Source organism: Eriocheir sinensis, chromosome 48 (assembly GCF_024679095.1).
Source record: "Eriocheir sinensis breed Jianghai 21 chromosome 48, ASM2467909v1, whole genome shotgun sequence".
NCBI classification, from domain to species: Eukaryota; Metazoa; Arthropoda; class Malacostraca; order Decapoda; family Varunidae; genus Eriocheir; species Eriocheir sinensis.
In genome coordinates, this window is record NC_066556.1 from 11,514,296 (window position 1) to 11,539,230 (window position 24,935).

The following is a 24,935-nucleotide window of genomic DNA, read 5'->3' on the forward strand; positions in this document are numbered from 1 at the left end:
TTTACAAGAAAAGCAAAAACAGTTAATATATGTCACTATACGTGTGTTATAAGTTAATTAATTGAACGTGCTTTAAATAGTTACCCATCAAATTGATTTGTTTTCTGTTTCAAATCTTAAATTTAGAAAATGGATAATTCTCTTAAGGGGTAACCAAAAGAAATATATGAAAAGAACATACATTTTCTGATTTATTTAATGATGACCAACATTTATCATTTCACAATCCACTGAAAAAGTAGTCTGCATGCTGCCGCACTAAACGGACGAGCAGATGATGATGATGATGTACACGGTCCTTATTCTTTCATCTACATTATGTTTTAAATTCATGTAACTAGCATTAATTCATATTTTAAAGTCACTATATATATATATATATATATATATATATATATATTCGATCGTTTATCATTGACAAATTACCTTGAATAGCTATGTATGCATCTATTTTTTTTATAATACTTTTCATAGTAGTGACTTATGAATTAATGCTAGTTACATGAATTTAAAACATAATGTAGATGATGAAAGAATAAGGACCGTGTACATCATCATCGTCATAATCAGCTCGTCCGTTCAGTGTGGCAGCATGGCTGACAACGGGTGCACGGGGGACCCGGCCTCTCCGGACCCAGCCTCAGACAAACCCAAGACAGCCAAGCAACTCGAAAAGGAAGCCAAGAAGGCAGCCAAACTAGCTAAGTTTGCTGAGAAGCAGGCGAAGACGACTGAAAAAAGTACCGAAGTTAAAAAAAAAACGAAAAAGGTGGAGGAGGTAAGATCAACATGTGCTTGCATTAAAATTGTATTGTAGGTTGACATGAAATCCCCGCACGGTGCCGAAATACTTCCTAATTTCATCATTAGTTGTAGGTTACATGTACGTGATGCACCGAAGAGCTTAAAAGTGAAAGCAATAGGTCAATGTCATTCCAAAGGACCAACTGCAATTACTACCCTAAACATATGGTTGTTAATTTGCACTAAGGTCGGTATTACAAGACACTCGCTTCTCATATCAACTATTTCTAAAGGTCAAAGAGGGGATCAATCGGGTTCTAATGAGTGTTTCTTTAGATTCACGGTACAGAGAAGGGTCAGACTACCACCAGGGTCATAGAACTACTACAGGAAATGTCCCAAACTCCTATGAAAGCCTTGTTAAATATGTGTTCTTGGACGACGAAATGTTTAGTAATACGGCCCTAATACTCATCATTTACATAAAAAATAGCTACTCCACTGCATAAGATACTTGCTATACACTATATACAGGAAATAACACAATGATGTATGAATCTTTGGTTGGTATTATAAGACCATTTCGCTTCTAACATCAACTGTTTCTAAAGGTCAAAGAGGGAGGCAATTGAATTCTAATGAGTGTTTCTTTAGGTTCATGGTACTGAAGAAGGGACAAACTACCATCAGGTCAAAAAGCCTACTGGAAATGCCCAATCGTCCAAGGAAAGCCTTGTTAAATAGGTGAACTTAAGCGACAAAATGTTTAGTAATATGGCCCTTTATATTTGGAAAGTTATGAAGGTTTTTAATTATTCTGTGATTGTTTTTGGTAATAATGCAGTAGTAGTTGGTGTGGTATTTTCAAGACACTCTCTTCATAGTAAAATATGATGCTTTTTTATTGAGATAGTTTTTATTTTTTGAGGAAATAAAAGCAGCCATCTTGCATAAGGTTAATACTGACATTGTGTTGTATGTTATTTCTCTGAATTCATTGCAGTAATTAACAGCCTCTGAAAAACTAAAGAAGTCTAAAAATAATATGTTAAGTTGATGACCTCAGTCTAGCACATTGTATTTTGGCAGCCGGGGTATCAGGTCCAGTTTGGTTTAGTTTGATATGGTTAGGTTAGGTCAGGTTGCTATTTTCGGTTAGATTTAGTTTTGTTAGGACTGTTAAGTTTAAATGTTTATGATAAATACATGTGATATGCTTCACATTCAGGCATTGTTGTCAGTGATGGCAGAGAAGGCTACACTCACCTCCATATTCCCCCAAACATGTGTTAAAATAGCCATGAAATGTGCGTGGCAACCTATGTGGCCCTAGGATGCATACTTACCCAGTTCGATGAAATTTGGGAATGGGAGTCAAGCCCCCCTCCACCACCCCCTATAGGAGGTTCATGTATATTTACCTATCTATTAATGACTAAGGGGGGTTGAGGGAGGTAAGACCCCCTGTAGGTTAGAGCCTATTGGATATTAGCTGTGCTGAGTACAAGTTTTGTCTGTTACAGGGTGCAGCCAGGGTGGTGGGGAAATGGAATAGACTAAGCAATCACATATTTAGTGCAGGGACGATAGCTTGTTTTGGTATATGTTCAGAGAGTGAGAGAGAGAGAGAGAGGGAGAGAGTGAGTGAGTAGTCGTGGCCGTGATCGGATGTGTTGCGTCTGGCTCCGTGTGGAAAGTGCAGACGAGGAACAGTGGCACGAAACTCAAATGTATGGAAGTAAATGCAGACTGCAGCAAATTTTTCTTCACCAATGTTGTAGTGCGAGAATGGAATAAGCTCCCACCTTCAGTGGTCCAGTGTTACACGATTGAATCCCTTCAAAATAAAATTAATTGTCACTTCCTTCAACTTAATGTTAACTAGAGTTAAATGCAAAGAATGTTAACTAGAGTGAAATGCAAAATTTTGGAGCCATCTGATCAATGTAGAATCACTTATTTTTAAGGACAGACCACCTAGTCTGGGCCTTGGGGTCTGTTAGGTCTGATTTTCTATGTAAATCTCTCTCTCTCTCTCTCTCTCTCTCTCTCTCTCTCTCTCTCTCTCTCTCTCTCTCTCTCTCTCTCTCTGTCGCTATAAAAATATCTTATCAAGGTGTATATCTACAGTATCTTAATCCTGCCAATTAATCCCATCAGGTAGAGAGAGAGAGAGAGAGAGAGAGAGAGAGAGAGAGAAGGGGAGACATAATCTACTTTTGTTAACACAGGTGTGGAGTAATGAACTTGTAATCCTGGCTATTGCTTCCGGCACCACCCTCAGTTAATTTTTTTTCCCTTTTCTCGCGCTCCCTCCCAACTCCACCATAGGTTATCAAATTTTAAGCTTTATTTCCTTACTTTTGTAAACATTCATCTCCCTACTTCCTTATCTTCAATTCTTCCCCCCCCACTTCTCTCTCTCTCTCTCTCTCTCTCTCTACCTACTTGCCCCTCCCTCCTCTTTAGCAGTAATCAGAGTCACTGTCACTGATTCGCCTGCGCTCTACTTCCACTCGGAGCAGAGGAACTGCTTGATGCGTCACGAGACATGCCAGATGTATTCTGAACAAAAGTGGAAAATGATCTGTGGCCTTAGGTAGGCCGCGCGTTGAGACGAATGAGAGTGTGTACGGATGCCAGATGCCTCCACCATTCTTCTGAGTCAAGAACTGGCGGTATATTTGCAACGTAGGGAGCATAGAGTGTGATGATTATATATTTGATCCCCGTACGGGTGGGGCGTGTGTTAGCGCACTTATATATACGATCGCCGTAATCTAAGGGTTAAAGTAAAAACTGGCACCTGATTTCTGATCTTATTTTTCATAATAATTATATGAAATTTGATAACTAAAATCTGCCATGATGTAAAAGAAGCAATATGTATCCTTTGTCCACAGACATTTTCAAAACAGTAGGTTGAAAAATAGTTGAGATTTTGTGAAAAATGTTTGTCATTTATTGGCATTTTCCGCGTATTATATAATTTTTGTTGCTAAATACTGATCATATCTCAATGAAACTTGGCGATCTTATACTTAAGGTACAAAGACATACATACCCGAATTCATGAGAATTTGTCAAGAATAATGTCACTGCCTAGTTATCTACGGTCCTAGTTATCTACTTTCCTGCCTATGACTTGACCTTTAATAGAAGAATATCAAGACACCTGACCACCCATAACTTACCTCTTGTGGCCACTCATCCATACTTCCTATTATAGGAGCAGTGCTTAGCAGGCTTTTTTGTTCTCATTTATTGATGCCCTTGAGCTGCTTCCTTTACTGTAAAAAAAAAAAAAAAAAAAAATACATGTATACAGCATACTTTCCTTCTGGATGGCCAAATCATCCGCAGAAATGTTTGGAGTGGTGCCATGAAAATTTCTTTGTGGCAGCCTTTGTGCAATTAGAGGGAAATCTGCGAATATATGAATCCAGGAGTAGTGAACCTGTGAATACAAGGGGACAGGTGTACTTTATTATTTGTTCAGAAAGAAAAGCATGCATACATTTACTGTATTTTTATTGTTTTAATATAGAATCTTTTTGCATACCTTCAACAGAAAAAAGTCATCACCTACGACATTTTGACACCTGTGGGGGAAAAGAAGGATGTTGCTGAAGAATTGCCTGCCCAATACAGCCCCCGTTATGTGGAAGCTGCATGGTACGACTGGTGGAAGAAGGAGGGCTTCTTCAAACCAGAGCATGGGGTGAGTTTCATTTGTAAATATTTTGTCATTTTTCAATTGTTTGATACTGGCATTCTCATAGCTTTGTCATGTAGGCATTTTAAAAGTTTTCAGTGCCTTTTCTTCTGATTTTAGAAAGTGCCTGTTATATCCTTGGGAACAATAGGCTTAATTGTTTTGAAAATATTTTTTGAAGTCTAAACATGAATCGGCTTGATGCTGTGCTGAGTTCACTGTGTTCTTGTTCACAAAATCTACTGTTTTTATGATAATACAGTAAAAGTTTATGCATCTGACCTCCACACAACTCTATATCACTCTAATCTCAGTTCTTGAAGGCAAAAAGTTATAATCTAAGCTTGTTGAATTTCTATATTTTGGAAATTATTAAGAATTTACAATAATAATATTGTGGGGTTTTGGATGGCTGAAAAAGGTTTTCTTTAGAGAAAACGAGGATGGCATCAATGTTTTATAATTTCAGAAGCAAATATGTTTCTATGCTACACACTCCTTTGATCTCTATTCAGGAGCAGTGAGTAGCGGGCTTTTTTTTTTATATTTTTCTTTACGCCCTTGAACTGTCTCCTTAGCTGTCAAAAAAAACACTCAACCCCCCCCCAGTTTTCACACTTTCCACTATCACTCACACCATATAGGCTCCCATCCTTATGCAATCATGCACCTAAAACTCACTATTATGCACACAATACCTTGGTGCATCATTGGGTTTCAATCACCCATGCTATGCAGTACATGGCAGCTGGTAGGTTCTACATAATCGACCATCCTTGCTCAGTGATTGGTCGATCCTCCCACCATTCTTCCACTTATTCGGTCAAGTGCAAGTCTCTCCATGGACAGCAGTGAAAGCTGCCCTACATATGTTTGATCAAATGGTCACCAAATGTGCAATGAATGGCAGCTGAGAGACCAAATTGCACCGTTAGCCAATTGGCCCAATAAATTGTTGTTCAGGGGGGGAGTGCAGGTAGGGGAAATAATGTTCTTAGATAAATGCCTTGTTGTGACCATATAGGTGTTGCCAGTGTCACCTCTGCTGCTGCTTCTTACCCTCTATGAGTAAAGCTTTTGAATCGATCCTTAACCGGAAGATTCAAAAGCACCTTTCCACTTCTAACCTTCTATCTGATCGCCAGTATGGATTACGCAAGGGGCGTTCTACTGGCGATCTTTTTGCTCTCTTAACCCTTTCCTTGTGTGCGGGACGGGACGTGACTATCCCCTCAGGCGCAGTCAGGCAGCCCAATGGGGGGTCTCTTTTAACATCTGTATCTCAAAAACTATTCATCACAGCTAGAAACCAAAAACACCATTGGAAAGAGGAGGTCTAGATCTATAGGAGTTGGTTATGTATGCCTCTCTTGCGAACGTACATGCACGTTCAGGGAGTGATGAATGTTAACACTAACGTCGGTGCGTGCAGGATGATCAGCCATATTGAGAGAACTGCGGACATCTCTCCTTCAGATTCTGGCAAGGGAGTATTGCCAACTGCAATATTTTCAACTATTTGGTCAAAGAATCAGTCAGGTGATAGGTGAAGCTATGCAAAAATGCCGCAATATTGGGCAAGAACATCCACCAGTTACTCGTCCATAGATTTGCCTCACTGGGCTGATATGATTTTCCACCAAATTTAGCGAAAAACCCACTCAATTGGCAATCCTGTGTTGTGAGAATTAGTGTTGGAACACTTGCATACGTGGGAGATTTGAGTGCAGGTGGAGCTCGCAGTGAGCGTTTAGCACCACCAGCAAATACGCCTAACGCTCGCTGTGAGCGTTTAGCAATGAAAGGGTTAACTGATTTTTGGTCATCCTCTCTTAGCCGTTTCAGTGAAACTTTCTCAGTTGCGCTAGACATATCGAAAGCCTTCGATAGAGTATGGCACAAGTCTTTGCTTTCTAAACTGCCCTCTTTCGGATTCTATCCCTCTCTCTGCTCCTTTATCTCCAGTTTCCTCTCTGACAGTTCTATCTCTGCTGTGGTAGACGGTCACTGTTCTTCCCCTAAACCTATCAACAGTGATGTTCCAAAAGGCTCTGTTCTATCACCCACTCTTCCTCATATTCATCAATGATTTTCTTTCTATAACAAACTGTCCTATCCACTCATACGCTGAGTGCATTATTCAACTTCTTTCAACAGAAGACCCTCTCAACAGGAATTACAAGACTCCAGACTGGAGGCTGCAGAACGCTTAACCTCAGACCTTGCTATCATTTCCGATTGGGGTAAAAGGAACCTAGTGTCCTTCAATGCCTCAAAAACCCAATTTCTCCACCTATCCACTTGACACAATCTTCCAAACACCTATCCCCTATTCTTTGATAACACTCAGCTGTCACCTTCTTCAACACTAAACATCCTCGGTCTATCCTTAACTCAAAATCTTAACTGGAAACTTAACATCTCTCTCACTAAATCAGCTTCCTCGAGGTTGGGCGTTCTGTACCGTCTCCGCCAGTTCTCCCCGCACAGTTGCTATCCATATACAGGGGCCTTTTCCGCCCTCGTATGGAGTATGCATCTCACGTGTGGGGGGGCTCCACCCACACAGCTCTGCTGGACAGAGTGGAGCCTAAGGCTCTTTGTCTCATCAGCTCTCCTCTTACTGAGTCTTCTACCTCTTAAATTCTGCCGCCATGTTGCCTCTCTTTCTATCTTCTATCGATATTTTCATGCTGACTGCTCTTCTGAACTTGCTAACTGCAAGTTTGAAAAAGTCGGTTTCAGCTCTCTCCCAATTGTGTTCACACTGAGAGCTCTTTTAGGAGCCAGAGGAGGGTTATAGGAGGGTTATGAGGAGTCAAGGTCTCTGGCTGTGGACACTCTGGTGCAGAATCAGACGTGAAAGATACAAAACACTCTCCTCCTGCCATTGTTAGTCATGGAAACACTGAGAATGACACGGAGAAGTTGTGTGTCGGCCTAGGAGTCACGCCGACCCATAAAACCCCACACACACTTAAAGATTATGGCGGAAAAAGGCAGACCAAAGAAAATTTCAAATGTCGCTATTGAATAAAACCAGTTTTCAGCCATAAACTCAACATAATCATCATGTATTATATATGAAAACATGCAGAATTAAATGGTGCACCTAAAGAAACATAAATGAATTGATAATTTTGAGATGTAAGCATAAATATACAGAGATAAAATAACTTGTATATTGGCTAAAGCAAGTTAGGACGCAGTATGCGTGTCCTTGGATATGGTACGGGGCATGCAAGGACAGTATACGCGTCCTCGTGTTGAAGGGGTTAAGAGCATGGGAAAGTTACTTAACCCTCTGAGTACCGCGCTATGGCGAGAAAACTAGTACACCCCATACTGCACTATGTGCACAATTTTTTTTTTTTTCTTTCAAAACACTCGAATCTATCCCAAAACCATAAAAAATGTTGTCATTCTTCATCTCACTCCGCTTTCAGCGGTTTTGTAGTTCCACACTTTACACTCAGTGCATCATGGAACAATTATATTTCGAGAAATAAGACCGGTTTTGAAAATTATAAAGTATGGGAAGCAACATTTTGTTTTTGTCCTGAACTTTTCCTTTGTTTTCACTATGTGGCGATCCGATAGGATCACGAGAACCTGGGAGAACTCTAGCTATCACGTGATACCCGGCTGGTCTTCGGGAACCAAAACTTTAAATAAGACCGAGTGTAAGGGTAACTCAGTGACGATGTGTATATCCACCCCCATTTGGCGGTAACATCCAGTGGTGACGATACCGTATCGTCATCGGTACTCAGAGGGTTAAGTTAATATAAAATCTTAAAGTATGAATCTATGGCTACATTGACATCTATTTGACAAGTAGGTATTGTAATTAGTTTATCCATGAGAAAACCAAATTCAGTAATAAGAATGTAAATTGAAATGGGTAAAAGTAAACGTATTTTTTATTTATTTTTTTTTTTTTCACCCTTGGACTTAGCATTACATATATTAAGTTGGGTAAGAGCATCAGGCAAGATCACTTAGCCCCAGTGTTTCCTTTGTATCCAGGCCCTGGATTGATTATGCACATGAAATGATCTAACAAAACCCAGTGAAGATAATGAAAAAGGTATGAAGTATCTAAAGATTAGCACTTCATGTTAGATTAAATTGTCTACAGTTTATTCTAGCAACATTTAGGTTGGTGTTATAAGACATGTTTGCTTCTCACATCAGCTATTTGTAAAGGTCAAAGAAGGGGTTAATCAGGTTCTAATGAGTGTTTCTTCAGGTTCACGGTACAGAAGAGGGATCAAACTACCACCAGGGTCATAAAGCTAATCCTGGAAATGTCCCAAACTCCTGCAAAAACCTTGTCAAATATGTGAACTTAGGCGACGAAATGTTTAGCAATACTGCCCTTAAGGTATTAAGTCATATATTCACCAAGAATAATTAATATTGCAGAGGAATATGAATGAAGAAAATCCAAGAGGAAAGTTTGTCATGGTCATCCCTCCTCCAAACGTGACAGGCAGTTTACACCTGGGCCATGCACTTACCAACGCAGTGGAGGACGCTATATGTCGCTGGTAAGAATACTCAGCAGTATGTAATGTTATTGGCTATGGTATATTCTGAATGTCTTTGAACAATGGTTGGAAAGTGAAAAAAATGTAAAATTTGTTATGCAAAAGTTTAGGACTTGTTTTTAACTTTTATCTAGCTCTGAACATGTTGTCAGGGTAACTGATATGCATGATTTAGTGACTAATATATTTTATATAGTGTACTGGTTAGTGTAACTGGTTAATAAGTCTACTCAGTGTGGCAGGAAAGTGTATGGAAGGGTTTTAAATGCGAGGATGAAGAATATAACTGAGAGAAGTGTATGCGATAAACAAGGTTTTTTTATGAAAGGGAGGGGTTGTGTAGACCAAATATTTGCACTGAAAGTGTTATCAATCAATGGGGGCATACACCAGGGGGCGCATCGCCTCGCCCACCCTACGATGCCAAACGTGGAGGTCCCTCTGGGCGAGTCTCCATGCAGGCCCCCTTCCCACCCCTAGTACCTCCCGGCAGGATCTATCGACTTGCTCAAGCCATGAACTCCATGGGCATCCCCATGGCCTCCTTCACTCAGGATTGTCTCTTACAAAGACAACCTGATGAGCAGGATTAGCTGCAGGGTAACGTGCCACGTGCCTGTATATCCGGAGTTGGTGTTGACAGACTATGCAGGTAATATATGTTGAATCAGTCTCACGGAGTAGTCGCTGGTTTGACACAAAGTCATTGCAGTGATATCCCATGATTCTGTGTAGACAATTATTACCAAAGGCATCAATCTGCCTCTCCAAGTCCCAATTTAGTGTCCATGTTTCTCAACCATAGAGTAAGACAAGGAGCACAAGGGACTTGAAGATCTGGATCTTTGTCCTTCTGCACAGACATCAACAACACCATATACTCATGTTGAGTGAGTCCATAACACCGTGGGCCAGACCAATCCGCTGTAAAACTTCCTGGCCAGACTCACCATTGTTATGAACTATGCTACCAAGATATGTGAAACTTTCTGAGATCTCAACGTCCTCGCCACACGCTTGAACAGACTGTACTGTTTCATCCAGCAAGCCTCCAAACACCTGTACCTTGGTCTTGGCCCAGGAGACCTGAAGTTCCAAGGGCTTTGCCCCCTCGTTCAGTGCCTCGAGAGCCATCACCAAAACCTCCAGCGACTCCGCCAGGATTACTGCATCATCGGCAGAAACAAGGTCAGTGACCCTGGCATTGCCATTGAATGCTCCGCAATGACTCTGGTCCACAACTCTGCCCAGTACCCACAGAGTCGCAGAAGATCTCAGAGTGCCTTGCGATGCATTGAGTTAAATGCCTTCTTGAGATCGACATAGGCTGCAAGCATCCCATCGAAACTCACGTCAGCGCTCCACCAGTACGCGAAGCGCTAGGATACGGTCAGTTGTTGACTTGCCAGGCGTGAACCCAGACTGTTCAGGTCTCTGCAGCTTCAGCAGTTGGCTGCGAATTCGCATCAGCAATAGGTGGGCAAGCACCTTTCCTGGCACACTGAGCAGTGTAATACCACGGTAGTTGTTGCAGTCCTGGCGGTCCCCTTTCTCTTTCCAAATAGGGACGACTAACCCCTCTTCCAGTCAGGAGGAATGGTACCGGACTGCCATACGGCAGTCAAGACCGCATGCAACCCACGGATCATGGCCTCACCTCCAGCTTTGAGCGGCTCTGCACTGATGTTACAGGTGCCAGGTGCCTTTCCACCCCTCAACTTTGCCACAGCCTCTCTGACCTGCAAAACTCGAGGATTGCGAAACTCGAGAGGGTACCGTAATGGATTAACTTCATTGATTTTGAAAGAATTCAGTCAATTTTAATTATGAAACCCTCATAAAGTACCCAGTATTATGGAATGTATCCTATAGTAAGGAAAAGACTTTTTGCAATAAATTGCCAGGTTGATTCAACTACGAAAAGTTCAATAAAATTTTAGATAATTGTTCTGACTTAGATTTAACATATGAAAATGACACATATTTTTGTAATTCCTTCAAAATCTTGGTGAGAGTTTGCACATCCACAAACAAATAACCTAATCCTTTTCCTACAGGAATCGAATGAAAGGTCGCACAACATTATGGGTGCCAGGGTGTGACCATGCTGGTATAGCTACACAAGTGGCTGTAGAGAAGAAATTGAGACGTGAGGAGGGAGTGTCTCGTCATGACCTTGGACGAGAAGAGTTTGTGAAGCGGGTGTGGCAGTGGAAAAATGAGTAAGTTGTGTTGGTTTTAAGGGGACACAGCTCTCTTGAATAGAGTAGAGCCTAAGACTCTTTAGGTCGTATTTTAAGACATTTCATCGCCCAAAAACTCTAATTTGACAAGGCTTTCGTAGGAGTTGTGGGCATTTCCAGGAGTAGTTCTATGACCCTGGTGATAGAGTGACCCTTCCTCTGTACCATGAACCTGTAGAAACACTCATTAGAACCCGACCTTTAGAAATAGATAATGTGAGAAGCGAAAGTGTCTTGTAATACCACCCTTTGTCTCATCAACTCCCCTCTTCTTACTGACAGTGTCCCACCTCTTAAATTCCTCCCCAGTGTTTCATCTTGCTAACTGCATGCCTCCCCTCCTCCCATGGCCCCGCTGCACTCGACTTCCTACTCTTGCTCACCCCTGTACTGTCCAAATCCCTTATGCAAGAGTTAACCAGCATCTTCATTCTTTTATCCCTTCTGCTGGTAAACTCTGGAACATCCTTCCTTTGTCTATTGTTCCTGCTGCCTATGACTTGACCTCTTTCAAGAGAGAAGGGTCAAGACACCTCTTCTCCTGATATTGACCTCTCGTTTGTCTTCTTGTTCTGTTTTCTGTTGTTGGAGCAGTGCTTGTCAGGCTTTTTTGTTGCTACTTTGTTTTAGTGCCCTAGAGCTGTCTCCCTTTATGTAAAAAAAAAAAAAAAAAAAAAAAGCCTTAACCCTACAAGCTCCGAGGGTGGCCACATCTGGCCACCCCTCAGGCACTTCGATCAAAATGATACACTTCCCCTTCCTATTGAACATTCTAATCGCCTCTGTTTTACCATCGAGGATAAAGAAATACTGGAAAAGAAATAAGAACAGTTCAAGTGATGGAGAGGGGCAAAGAAAAGAAAGAATAGACGAAGTACTGGCCATTCTTCTTCCCATCCGCTTCCTCAAACCTTCTAAATGACTGTCTCTTTGTTGCCGAGGAAGTAGCCTAATAGTGAAAACATAATGAAAACTAAGTAGCTACTCTACGGTTTCAGAGCTGGTTATCTTTCCACTTTTTTTCTCCCCATAATGGAAAAAAGAAATGAAGATGTATGATTAGTTAACTAGACAAATTATTGGTACGATTTTGATGGTGATTTATTTTTTCTTGAATGTCAAAACGAGGATAGAGAAATGGAAATGCAAGTTGACTGGTTGATTGTGTCTTATTCTCCGTTGTTCCTGCCCTGGTTATTTAGGTATTTATTTATTATCATGATGTAACGAATCATTCTTCTAAGGGTATTTGCAATGTCTGTAGTGTAATATTTGTGATTCTTACCTCCGTATAAAAGCTCTTGCTGTCCCCGCCGCACCGCCCCAGCAATGGATAAAATTGTTTCCAGTCAACCTATTTCCACCCCCTTGACGTATCAGAAACTTGCTAATAAATAAAAAAAAAGGTAATTCAAAGGCTCTCCACCATGGATGTGTCCAAGTGTAAGTGTGTCTTACTTAAGTGGCAGAAATTCTCTCTCTCTCTCTCTCTCTCTCTCTCTCTCTCTCTCTCTCTCTCTCTCTCTCAGACACACTTGTACATATCTCTTATCATCATCGCTGTCTATTTTGTGCTGATTTTTCCTGAAAAATAAAATCAACAGCGAGGTAGCTAAATACATGATGCGTGTGTATGACATTTGTTTGCCGTGTGGAGATGTCTCCACTCTTCCTCCAAGCCTGTGATGAGCGACAGAGGGAAGGAGGGAGGGGGAGAGAGAGAATTACCTCCGTTTTTTTTTATACTCTTTCTTTTTACTGTCCATTAGCTTCTTTTCACTCATTCATTATTGTTTTACGCTATTGATTCGGTACCAGTACTTAGTGTTCACGAGCTTTATTATTGTTCAGATAAATGAGTACGATGCTAGGTGTTAGAAGTGCGAAAATGTGAAAACGTCGGAGCTTATAGGGTTAAGTTTTATTTAGGTCTGGCCAATAGTGTTTGAGCAAAAGGGAAGAAAATGCTGAAAATGAGTCTATTTATGTTTTTATTTATTTATATGTGCTGCCTCTAGCGCTGACAGGGACAACCCTTTAGTGGCGCAAGTGAATTTTATGTAGAATGACTGTCATGGTTTGACTCTTGCTTGGCCCATGCTGCTCCCCAGTGCTTCACTTGAATGAAGTTGCTGAGGTTAGGGTTGACTGAAGATCTGGGCAGCATGTGGGTAACCTTCCACCACTTGGCGATGGTTGGAAATTGTCAGCGTGCATCGATGGGACTTGAACCTAGGTCTGCGGGCCCACCGCTCCTGGGTGCTGACCACTTGCCCACCGCCTCCCCATTTTCGTCAGTGTTTTATTTTCTAACCATACATATTTCTAAGTATAATGCTGGATTAAGCCATCAGCTTTTTTCCTTATATTTGTCTATAGCTGAGAAAAAAACTAAGAAAATTGTAAAATACCCCCAAATTTGACTTTGAAAATTCATTGACATTGTCCTAATTGTCCTAGAACAAAAAGCTGACAGCTTTTTTTTGTTTTTGATCTAGCTATCCATACATGCTTAGTCTGTAATGACTGGATCAAAACTGAGGATGGAGATGCAAATTATATAACTGTAACTTACATATCTCAGAAACAAGCTTTATTTATTTATTTTTTTCTTGTTTGACAGTAAACTTTACAAGAGTGCTTGAAAACATGTTCTGTTTTATACTCAGGGTTATTTTGAGTCTTTGCAGTAACTTTGACACCTGTCACCTGGTCCTCTCCTGCAATGCAGGATATTCTCACTGAACATGGGGTTTTCAGAAGGTGACATCTTCCTTACTGTCTCCAGGTTTGAGCAGTGTCATAACATGCCTGGCTGGTAGTCTGTTGGTTCTGATGCTCTTCATTTGATGCATCGTGGCTCGAGGACTACCTACCTCTAATTGATTTTTTTCTTTGTGTTTTATTCAGGAAGGGTGATCGTATCTATCACCAGCTAGAAAAGATGGGCTCATCATTGGACTGGGATCGAACATGTTTCACTATGGATCCAGGGCTTCAGGAGGCTGTGAAAGAAGCTTTTGTCAGGATGCATGAAGATGGGACCATCTACAGGTCAAATCGTCTTGTTAACTGGTCTTGCACCTTGAAGTCTGCTATTTCAGATATAGAGGTAAGCATTTTATGCAGTATTCTGTGAGATAATTCTGTTATGCTATCATAAAAACTGATATATAGAGTCAAGCCTCAACATCCACAGGGAATAAATCAGGGTTGGCATAAAACAATGTTTAAAAAAAAAAAAAAATTTTTGGTTTAAACCAGTTTTTGTTTTTGTTTAAACCATGTTTTTTTTTGGTTTAAACCACAGATTTTTTTCTTTTTTTGCTTTTCAGTATTTTTATTCCAGTAATTCTATCTGTATATACATATATGAGTTTGAAAAGGAATTATAGATAGATTTAGAGATGGATTTAGCAATATATTCATTTGATCTTCATACAATCTGTAAAAGAGGCAAAATGCAGCTTCTCTAACATGCTTTTTAATTGCAATGTTAAAGAGTAGTACAACATGAAAGACCTCTTCTAATTTTCCAGTTGCATGCTACAAAAACAGCTGTAAGAGAGAGAGAGAGAGAGAGAGAGCGTCTTTCTGGCTATACCCGCACCGCATACTGCCGCTGCATCGCTCCCGGAGTTAGGGCGCTGTTATGATGACTCAGAACAACAATGGCCTCCTTAGCATACACAGACTGTACGTATGTACAATTTACAGTCCACAGACGCCAGTGTCACCATGCAACATGGACAGCATGCATCTAATATCTACTGTGCTAGAACCTAAGTAATACTTATTCTGAGTTGTTAATGAGAATAGAGTTACTAGGACTGAAAATCATTAGAATAGTGGTCCTGTCAATTATTCAGGCGACGATTACCATTGCAGCTTCCAGGACAGCCTTCGGTGATGACTGCATTCACGATGCCCCCCCCTACAATACCTAGTTGCACTATACCTCGCTACTACAGTAATACTGTACAGTAATACAGTAGTACTGTTACACAACACTATCACTTTGCACCTTGCTCCCGACCGCAGCTCGCAGCTCTGAATGACTAGAATCGTGAGTCACTCTTTCCCTTCCCACCAGGGTTGCCAGGTTTGGCATAATTATGACAGTTTGGTATATTCCAGGCCTGGTTGGCGTACTGGAAATTTAGTTTTATGCCTAACCTCATTTGGCATAATTTTTGGTATATTCAGGAGTGTTTTTAATATTATTTCATTTATATTCATAATTAGGTGCTGGAAGTCAAAGATGTTGACCAGATTCTATAATATATCTAGTGAATAAAACATCAGAAAAAAGCATCATACACATCAGATGAGGGTATCGTTCCTCTTGGTACCGTTTCAGGACCTAAAGTTCTTGATCACCGCAGAACGCGTATTGTTCGTGTTCAGTTACTAGTCTGCGGGTCTGCGGGAAAGGAGAAAGTGGCCTCCGCTGCCCAGCAGTGCCCAGGATTGTACGCTACTTTACGAGGACTTACGCTATCCCAGCTGTGTTGTTGTGTCTTACAAGTGGACTTAAGTATCAGTGTGCTAGGATCCGTTCCTGACCCGCAGTAAAGGCTATGAGTCACAAAAACTTGGAAGTATTTGTGGCGTGTTCCTCGGAGGCATCGACGAATATGACGGAAACGCTGCGGCATCACATTTTTATGTGCTTATAAAGACCCTGAGAAGCCATTTTAACGTGATTTTAGGGGTAAATTAAGCCGTTCGTATCGTATTCTCCCCTCACAGTGTGGCATCAAAGAAAGGAAGCCGGAAATCTTTAAAATGTGCTGATAGGCGTCAGTTTCTGAGTCAAAGAACTCCTCTGCATCCTTGTAATACTGCTGCACACATTAGTTACAGGGGCGTCAGTGATGTGATGGTGTGGAATGTGGAGGGAGTGGACATTGCTTGATTGGAAACAAGATATGAAAGACCAAAATTGTGTTTTAACTAAGCTAGAGTGAGGGAGCCCGCTGTGAGGGACGCGCAAGTCTGGTGCGAAAACGGGTCCTATGTAACGGGTCTTGGCGTGTAACTCCCAAGAAAAGGCTAAGATAATACGCATTTGAAAGATGTGCAAGTCTTAAAAGTGTTGAAATAATGCAACGTGTGCGTGTGTCTACCATTCCAGTGCTTGAACAGTGCCATACAGCGAAGGTGATGTGAGGATGAGTGGGAGGATAAGATGATGTGCTAAATCCTTCTCGTGTCAGACCTCATAACGCCGAAAATATATAGATACGTATACGCTGAACTACCATGTAATTTAAATTGATACATACTGTATACTGAACATACTTAATTACAGAAACAGAGCAAATAGTGTATAGAAAAGTGACTATGATTGTGTTTTAATCTTTTTCTTGAACTATGAAAACTATTAGAAATTTTACTGATTCTATTCTATTCAAACAGGCACAGAGATATTATAATGCAGTGATCAAACCATTAACTATCAAGACTCAAGTTATTAGAAACAAAGTTGAAACTGTTGGTGATTAACCTAGTGCTGAACTATTCATCAATATGACAGGCAGAAAACCAGACTATATATGGAAATTTTTTGAAAAAAAGGTTGTTGAAGGCAGAAAAGGCTGCCGAGCAATTTGTAAAAATTGCCGTAAAGCAATGGAAGGACAAATAGTACAAATGAAGAGTCATTGCAGCAAGTTGTTTTCAGGTACTTTGAAGTTACAGCATTTGAATAGAGATTTGAGTTTACCAACTGACGTTTTCATCCTGGTGTTTGTAAAATGACTGTGCATAATTAAAAAAATTAAAACCACAATACCTGATGAAACTAAAAAAGATTCACAAAAAACACTGGTTTTATTGATGGGTTTTTGGTTTAAACCAGGGGTGTCAAACTCATGGCCCACGGTATCATGGTAACTTAAATCTTGTCAATGTATTTTCTACCCTTGTTGGCCCCCATGACGGCACTTCAGAGTATGAATTGTCCCTCCAAGGGTTTTGAGTTTGACACCCCTGGTTTAAACCGCCAACCCTGCTGTACATAATTAAAATCTTACATATAGTTAAAACCACAATACTGATGAAACTAACAAAGATACACACAAAAGAAAAAAAATGGTTTTATTAGTTGGTTTAAACCACTGTTTTTTTTTTATTGGTTTAAACCGCCAACCCTGGAATAAATAATAGTGACTTACGGATATCTGCTTGCCCCCTTAGAAACACTTTTTCAGTTGTTGTGTCGTGCCCCGAGAGCTTATTTTACTCTTTTTCCTCTATTTTCCTACACGACCTCTGCGTGTTTCGAAACAACACATGAGAAATTAATCAAGACCAGGAGAGGGTATTTGCCGGCTTCCTGGGCTGGGATTGAACCCGCGACCAGCGTGACGAGAGAGCCATTCCCTACCGAGTCGGCCAAAGAGGTACCCCACTGGCTAAGTGGGTTATGGGAGGCTCGTTCATCCTGACATAGTCGCCGCACTACATGACTTTCCCCTCTATGCAGATTAATATTTGTCTGTTGAGACCTTTAGACTGTGAACTATTTTGGTGCACTATTTCACAATGTTCCCGTAGAGACATAATAGAGCCCCACTTAGCGTGAGAACAATTAGCATGAACCGCAATTAGCACGAGCCACCATCTACCAAGAAAAAAATTAATTAGCATGAAAGCCTCAGTTAGCGCGAGCAGCCACCACGACTGAATTTTGAAAATTGCGCCAAGCCGCCATGATGCGCGGCACAAGCCGTGGGAGCCCTTACTTTAGCAGACGACACCATGTTGATACAGGGCAAGTGCTTTGTTAATGTTGTGGATGTGGATACGGGCAACTGACCTTGGCCATGTGTTACGCACACCCGGAAAATTTGGATTTGCTGGTTGTCCAAGCTGCCGCCAGTGCGGTGGGAAGAAAAGGGCTCAGTGTGACACCAGGTTACGGTGAACCGACAACTCGCTCCTGGATGGGCACATGGGCGTTGCCAGTAGCCACAACAGTTAGAAGAAAATGGCCAGTGTGATACTGCCTTAAAGGTGGACACACTAAACGATGCGGCCTGTCTGGCGGTCGAAAGTGGGCGGAGCCTCGTCAGCTGGATGAAGCATACACACTGTGAGGCGACCTCACGGAATACCGGGCGGCGGCTGTCACTCTGAGCCCCACCGCCGCAACGACGACAACAACACAATTTATGGTTTATGTTCCACAAACATGGATGGCCCTTGTACAGATCAATAAAACAGATCCAAAAGTCTTTATTTATCCAGACGGCAGACATTGTGGAGCATAGATAATGTGTACACCACGGCTGTCCGCGTCGCTTCCCTCCTCAAGGCCACACCGCAAGGTGACACACACTGTGAGGCGGTGGGCCATGCTGGACGGAATTACAAACATAAACAGAAGGCCATTCGGCCATGTTGTGAGGCCGCGCTGCACCCACGTGTGCACCAAATAATTTTTTATGCTGCCCCCCGAAGCTCATCTTTGATCCTAGAATCTAGAGTCCGGGTGGCCACTCGGCGGTGACTGAAAAATCCCAGCTAGTGGCACTGGGCGGGGCGCGAACCCGCGTCGTTCTGGATGCGGTGCCGTCACACTATCCACTCAGCCACCGATGGACTGCATATTTCTGGACCTAAAAAGGCATTCAGTATAGTCCCACATAAAAGATTGCTGTGGAAGCTAGAACATAGAGGAGGATTAGATAGAAAAATGACAATGGATGAAAAATTGCCTGACGGACGAAGAAATGAGATACATGTTGAAAGATGAAAAATCAGACTGAAGAAAGGTCACAAGTGGAGTGCCACAGTGTTAGCACACATAATGCTTTCAGTATACAGTAAACCCTCTGGTATTTGGGTTAATAGAGCCACGGGGGCACCCGAATATGGGAAAAACCCAGGTATGGTGTAGGTTAAGTCTACTGACCAGAAAACCAAATTTTCCCCTACTGCATTTAATATATCATCGGCACAAACGAAGCTACTGAAGATCACGCCCATAAGCCCACGACAGCCTTCCACGCCCGCGCATATGTACATATATGAAATGAGTGCAGGGACGATATGTTATAGCCGTAAAAAAGAAAAATATGTTACGGGTTAGGCTACATTTCAGCCACAGCGCCACCACCCTGCCCCGCTCGCCCTGAGAATATATATCCTTATCGTCTCACAAACGGAGCTACTTAAGCTCACGTCCGGACGCCCACATCACCCCTTTATGCTTGCGCATACATGGATATATGAAACGAGTGCCGAAAAAACGAAAAAATGTTACGGGTTATGTCAAACTTCCCGCCTTGCCACGCTGCCCCGAGAATGTTTTACCTTGTTTTCTGCAATATTACATGATCTACGCAAACGCCAGTGTAGAGGAGCCTTTCCCCATCCACAGTGAATGCGTGGCCATTGTGGCGTCTCTTGCAAATGATAATTAGTGACTTAACCTAACCTAAGAAAAATTGTCGGGGCATTGTGGGGCTGGTCAGCACCCGCCATGGCCCCAATTAAGGACGCGGGTGTTCTGTTAAGACCTGGCCGTATATTTCTGAACTGTACTCACCTGCGGCACCAGCGTTAAGAACGGTGGTGCGGAAACCATTCAAGGGGTCACTCAACAAACTTTTACACTCCCACACACTCATGTGCTCATGCTCTCCCTCACCACTTCTCTCTCTCTCTCTCTCTCTCTCTCTCTCTCTCTCTCTCTCTCTCTCTCTCTCTCTCTCTCTCTCTCATTAGATACCTTTTCTTGTAAGGGTAAGTGTGTTGTTAGTCTTTGCAGCTCAGTCCTGTAGTACCAGTGTCAGGATAATAGTACACTCCAGATAAACCACATCTTCAGCAATATTTCAGTTCTCTTAAATACACTGATATTTTATTTTTCACTAACAGGTTGAGAAGAAAGAGCTTACTGGGCGGACAGAGATTCCAGTACCAGGATACACCAACAAAATTGAGTTTGGTGTACTTGTGTCTTTTGCCTATGAAGTAGAGAACTCTGAGGAACGTGTAGTTGTGGCCACTACTCGCATTGAAACCATGCTAGGAGATACTGCTGTAGCTGTTCATCCCAAAGACGAAAGGTGAGTAATTTTGAGGTGTGATATACAGTTGTCCCTCAAATAGTTCGGTTTTGGTTTTATGTGGATTTTCTAAGAAGATTTTTTAGGATTTCTAAATTTCCCAACGAGCAGGAAATTTAAAAATCCTAAAAGATCTTCTATGACAATCCGTATAAAACCGAGACTGAACTACTGGAAACCGTACTATTTGAGGGACGACTGTATATCATTATGCCAATAGGTGAATATTTGAAGGTGAAGGCTAAAGAGAGGCCATAAATGCAGTAAGACTGGAAACCATAGCCTCTACTCTAAAATTGAACCTTTTTAATTTTCTTATTTATTGGGGTTGTGATGAGGCAGATACCGACACCTTCATGGAAAGAACCTTGTGCATCCATTCACACAACGCCGGCTGCCTGTGCTACAAGATGATTTTGTGGAGATGGACTTTGGTACAGGTGCTGTCAAAATCACTCCTGCTCATGATCCTAACGATTATGAGGTTGGGAAGCGACACGACTTACCTTTCCTCAACATATTTACTGATGATGGCGACATAGTGGAAGGCTATGGCCAGTTTACTGTGAGTTTCTCTTTTTTAACCATATTGCATCCCTAGTAATAACGTTTCACCTATTTTTATTTTTACAGGGAAAAAAGTTGAGCTTGTATTTACTAAATTCTAATTTATATTAACTGTTAGATCCATAAACTTTGTTGCATTTATATTTCACTTGATACACCTTGCCATCAGGTGAATATTCTGTTGGGGGAGGCTGGATGTTCTTGCATATTTATATCCTCATTTTATATCATTATTGCATCCTCTTGATTTTATCTTTCCTCAGATGATTTATATATATTTCCATCTTGGTAAAATTCCAAACAATTTACCAGTAGGTATCAGTGCCCACTGTTAAATAGCATTTTATCCATCACAATTATCAAAACTAATAAACTTCTATTTATGATTCATCGAAAACTCAGTTAGCACGTGATCACTTCGTCTTAGAGGGATTTTGTTTCTTTATTTTTTTTTTTTTTTTTTTTTTTTTTTTTCCAGTGAAGGAAACTGCCTAAAAAAAAAATAATAAATAAAAAAAATAAAAAGCCTGCAAATCACTGATCCTATAAAAAGAGTTAACCCCTTCACTATGGCCGGGTGACAACAGCGCCCCGCCCCGTATCCGGTCTGGCAGCATACGCCAAATTTCAAACGTCGCTACTGAATATAAATTTGAAGTCATAAACTCAACATAATCTTGTGTATTATATATAAAAAAAATGTGCAAAATTAAATGGTGCACATAAAGAAACATGATGATAATTTTGAGATGTATGCATAAATATACAGAGAAATTTGCATTATGTGTAGATGACGTGTATCTGGTGAATTGTATTTCCTTATATTAGTTGCGATAAACAAATAGATTTGTGAAGGAAAGTGGAGGAGAGGGAAGGGAAGGACACAGACGTAAGATCATGGAAAATATCCCACTGATTCACCAGCAATACACACAGTTTTCATGGAGTAAAAGGTTGAAAGGCCGTCCTCCCAGAGGTGGGTCTTGTGTATTTACCTAGTTGTATTTACTTAGTTGTGAAATACAGGAAAAGAGCTGTACTAGGCTCGTGCTGTCCCGTCTCCATAACGCATATTATCCAGTTTGGCTTTAAATTCATGAATCGTTTTTGCACACACAGTCTCCTCGTCAAGTCTGTTCCATGTTGTTCTGCTTCTGTATGGAAAACTGTACTTCTTGACGTCTCTCCTACAGACACTCTTCTTCAGTTTTTAACTATTCCCTCTTGTCTCACTCCTATCACGTACCACTAAGTCTTCCCTGTCCAATTTCTCCAATCCCTCTTGTATCCTGTACAATGCTATTAGGTCCCCTCTCTCTCTTCTTCTTTCCAGTGTTGTTAGTCCCAATTTCTCCAGTCTTTCTTCATAAGTATGCTCTCTCAGAGTTTCCGGTTGTTTGGTCGCTTCTTTCTGTATTCTTTCCAACTTTCTAATTTCTTTCTTCAATCTAGGTGACCACACTAATGCTGCATATTCCAGTCTTGGACGTATCATCGATGTTATTAGTTTCTTCACCATTTCTTCATCTAAATATGTAAATGCTGCTTTTATGTTTCTAAGAAGATTGTATGTTTCCCCAGTTATCCAATTTATATTCTTTCCAAAGGATAACTTGTCTGTTATGATCACTCCCAGATCTTTTTCCTGTTTTTTCATGATTCTTTCATTACTCAGAGAGTATTTCCCCGATATTTGTCTACTGCTCTTACCAAACTCCGTCACACTACACTTCTTTGTATTGAATGTCATTTCCCATTTGCGTGACCATTCGCTTATTCTGTTCAGATCCTGGCTTAGACCTACACAGTCTTCCTCATTAGCCACCCTCCTCATTATTTTAGCATCATCATCATCATCATTATTTCATCGATGCCTGCTCCTAGGAGCTCCCACCAGGGGATGGCCATGGCAGAAGAGTTTCCAACTTTCTCTATCTGTGAGGGTAAAATACGTCTGGGAATGTTGAGTATCGCGGCAGCAAAATAAGGCTGGTCGGGCCTGAGAAATGCATGGTGAGTGGAACAGAAACTTATTGGAAACTTATGGTGTGCGAGAGGGTTAACATCACCTTGTATTTATTGCATTTGTGTTTCAGCTCTTTATTTTCTTCCTCCACCAATCTCTGCCTTTCCTCCATTCTCTCCTCTTTTTCAGCTAAATCATGCACCATTTACTCTGATAGCAATATTTTCCTGTACGCCATCCTGCTAGGAACTGAACCCTCCTCTTGGCCTAAGCCAGAAAAATCCCTCAATGGTTGAAGCAAACTTGCCCTTGACCTGGCTACCGGCATCAATGCAGGGGTCCCAGATGTAAACAAACTGCTGGCCCCTGGCCTTTCCTCCATTTCCATGTTATCTATGCACTACTGCACTTGTAAAGAGATGGGACAGCACTCACACTTTGCCGCAATCCACAACCACAGCCTAGGCTGGAAGGCTGTCAGTAAACCCATATCCTCTTGAAAAATCCAAAAGCACTTACGTTGACATCTGCCCCGATTGCTGTGTGTGTGTGTGTGTGTGTGTGTATTTACCTAGTTGTGTTATACAGGAAAGAAGCTACACTCTTACTGTCCCATCTCCTGCTATAATCCATCTTGGCCTTCAATGCATGAATCATCTTTGTGTGGACCACACCTTTTTCCAGGCCATTCCAGGCCTCTTTGTGGAAAGCTGTTCTTTTTAATGTCTTCTACAGGCTTCCTTTTTCATCTTCCTTACATGGCCTCTTGATTCTCTTCTATTCCATGTTATTCCTTCCTTGTTCACTTTCTCCATCCCATTCAACACCCTATAGGCTACACCCACACCACAATCAAATCTCCTCTCCCTCCTCTGTTCCACTGTCGGTGAGTTCAGCTTCCTCAATCTCTCTTCGTATATTAACCCTCTCGTGCACCGTAAGTTTCCAATAAGTTTCTGTTCCACTCATCATACATTTCTCAGGCCCGACCGGCCTTTTTTTGCCGCCACGATACTCTACATTCCTGGATGTATTTTACCCTCACAGATATATCATACCCTAATAAATTTGGTATCAATGACTTCATAAAGACTTGTACTAGAACATGGGCAAATAAAAATAGAGGAAAAAAAAATATATATATATATATATATATATATATATATATATATATATATATATATATATATATATATATATATATATATATATATATATATATATATATATATATATATATATATATAAACAATACAAACTTGTTTCAAGTCTCCGTATAGAGTATTGTAGACAATAAATCTGAAGCACCAACTCTTCCCCACTTGCTAGCTAGAAATTTTGTGGGCAAACTTTTTTAGCCGAATATATGTTTCAAAGCGGAATTTAGTGAGGATTCTTATGGTTGCCTCAAATCCTCATACGCCTATTAGTTCCTAAGTTACACCGAGAAAACTGTATTTTTTCCTCTCTGGTCAGAGTAGGCTAACAAATAAATATTGCTCAAAGCTCCTCATCTACAGTCCTTAGAAAGGTTGCCATATGTTACCATTAAGAAACTTATCCCAACAAATGACTCTCCCAAATTTGACGCACTTTCACCGAAAACTTAATTTTTAATCAATTTCTTAACTTTTATGACACGTTTTGCGTCATCGTGCGCCAGGACCTTTTACCCTTCGATGACGCGAAACGTGTCATCTTGCGTGAGAGGGTTAAATCTCTTTGTTCTGAAACTAATTTTGTTGTTGCCCTCTGAATCCTCTCTTCTTTCCTTATACAGTTGTCCCTCAAATAGTACAGTTTCCAATAGTTCGGTTTTGGTTTTATGTGGATTTTCTGAGAAGATTTTTTAGGATTTTAAAATACAGCTTCCCACAAAGAAACATAGAGGTTTGGAACAGACTAAGTGAGGATGTAGTATCGGCAAAGAGTGTGCACAACTTTAAGGAAGAACTGGACAAGTATAGATATGGAGACGGGACCACACGAGCGTAAGCCCAGGCCCTGTAAAATTACAACTTGGTAAATACAACTACAGTATCCTCTCGAGTTTCGCGGTTAGTCCTA

The 24,935-nt window shown here is 41.1% G+C and overlaps 1 protein-coding gene across 2 annotated transcripts in view; it reads left to right on the forward strand.

Annotated features, from left to right (window-relative positions):
- The first annotated feature begins 569 nt into the window (after positions 1-569).
- LOC126981597 (valine--tRNA ligase-like) overlaps positions 570-24,935 on the forward strand; it is an 81,955-nt gene continuing 57,589 nt past the window's right edge. Inside the window, exons 1-7 of one of the 2 annotated variants that reach the window (XM_050833039.1) lie at positions 570-778; positions 4,316-4,465; positions 8,888-9,012; positions 11,070-11,234; positions 14,166-14,367; positions 20,145-20,335; positions 20,678-20,900. In XM_050833039.1, the coding sequence (XP_050688996.1) occupies positions 593-778; positions 4,316-4,465; positions 8,888-9,012; positions 11,070-11,234; positions 14,166-14,367; positions 20,145-20,335; positions 20,678-20,900 (1,242 nt within the window). In that variant the 5' untranslated portion in view covers positions 570-592. The remainder of the gene's footprint in view (positions 779-4,315; positions 4,466-8,887; positions 9,013-11,069; positions 11,235-14,165; positions 14,368-20,144; positions 20,336-20,677; positions 20,901-24,935) is intronic. The other variant, XM_050833040.1, reaches the window with a different exon arrangement.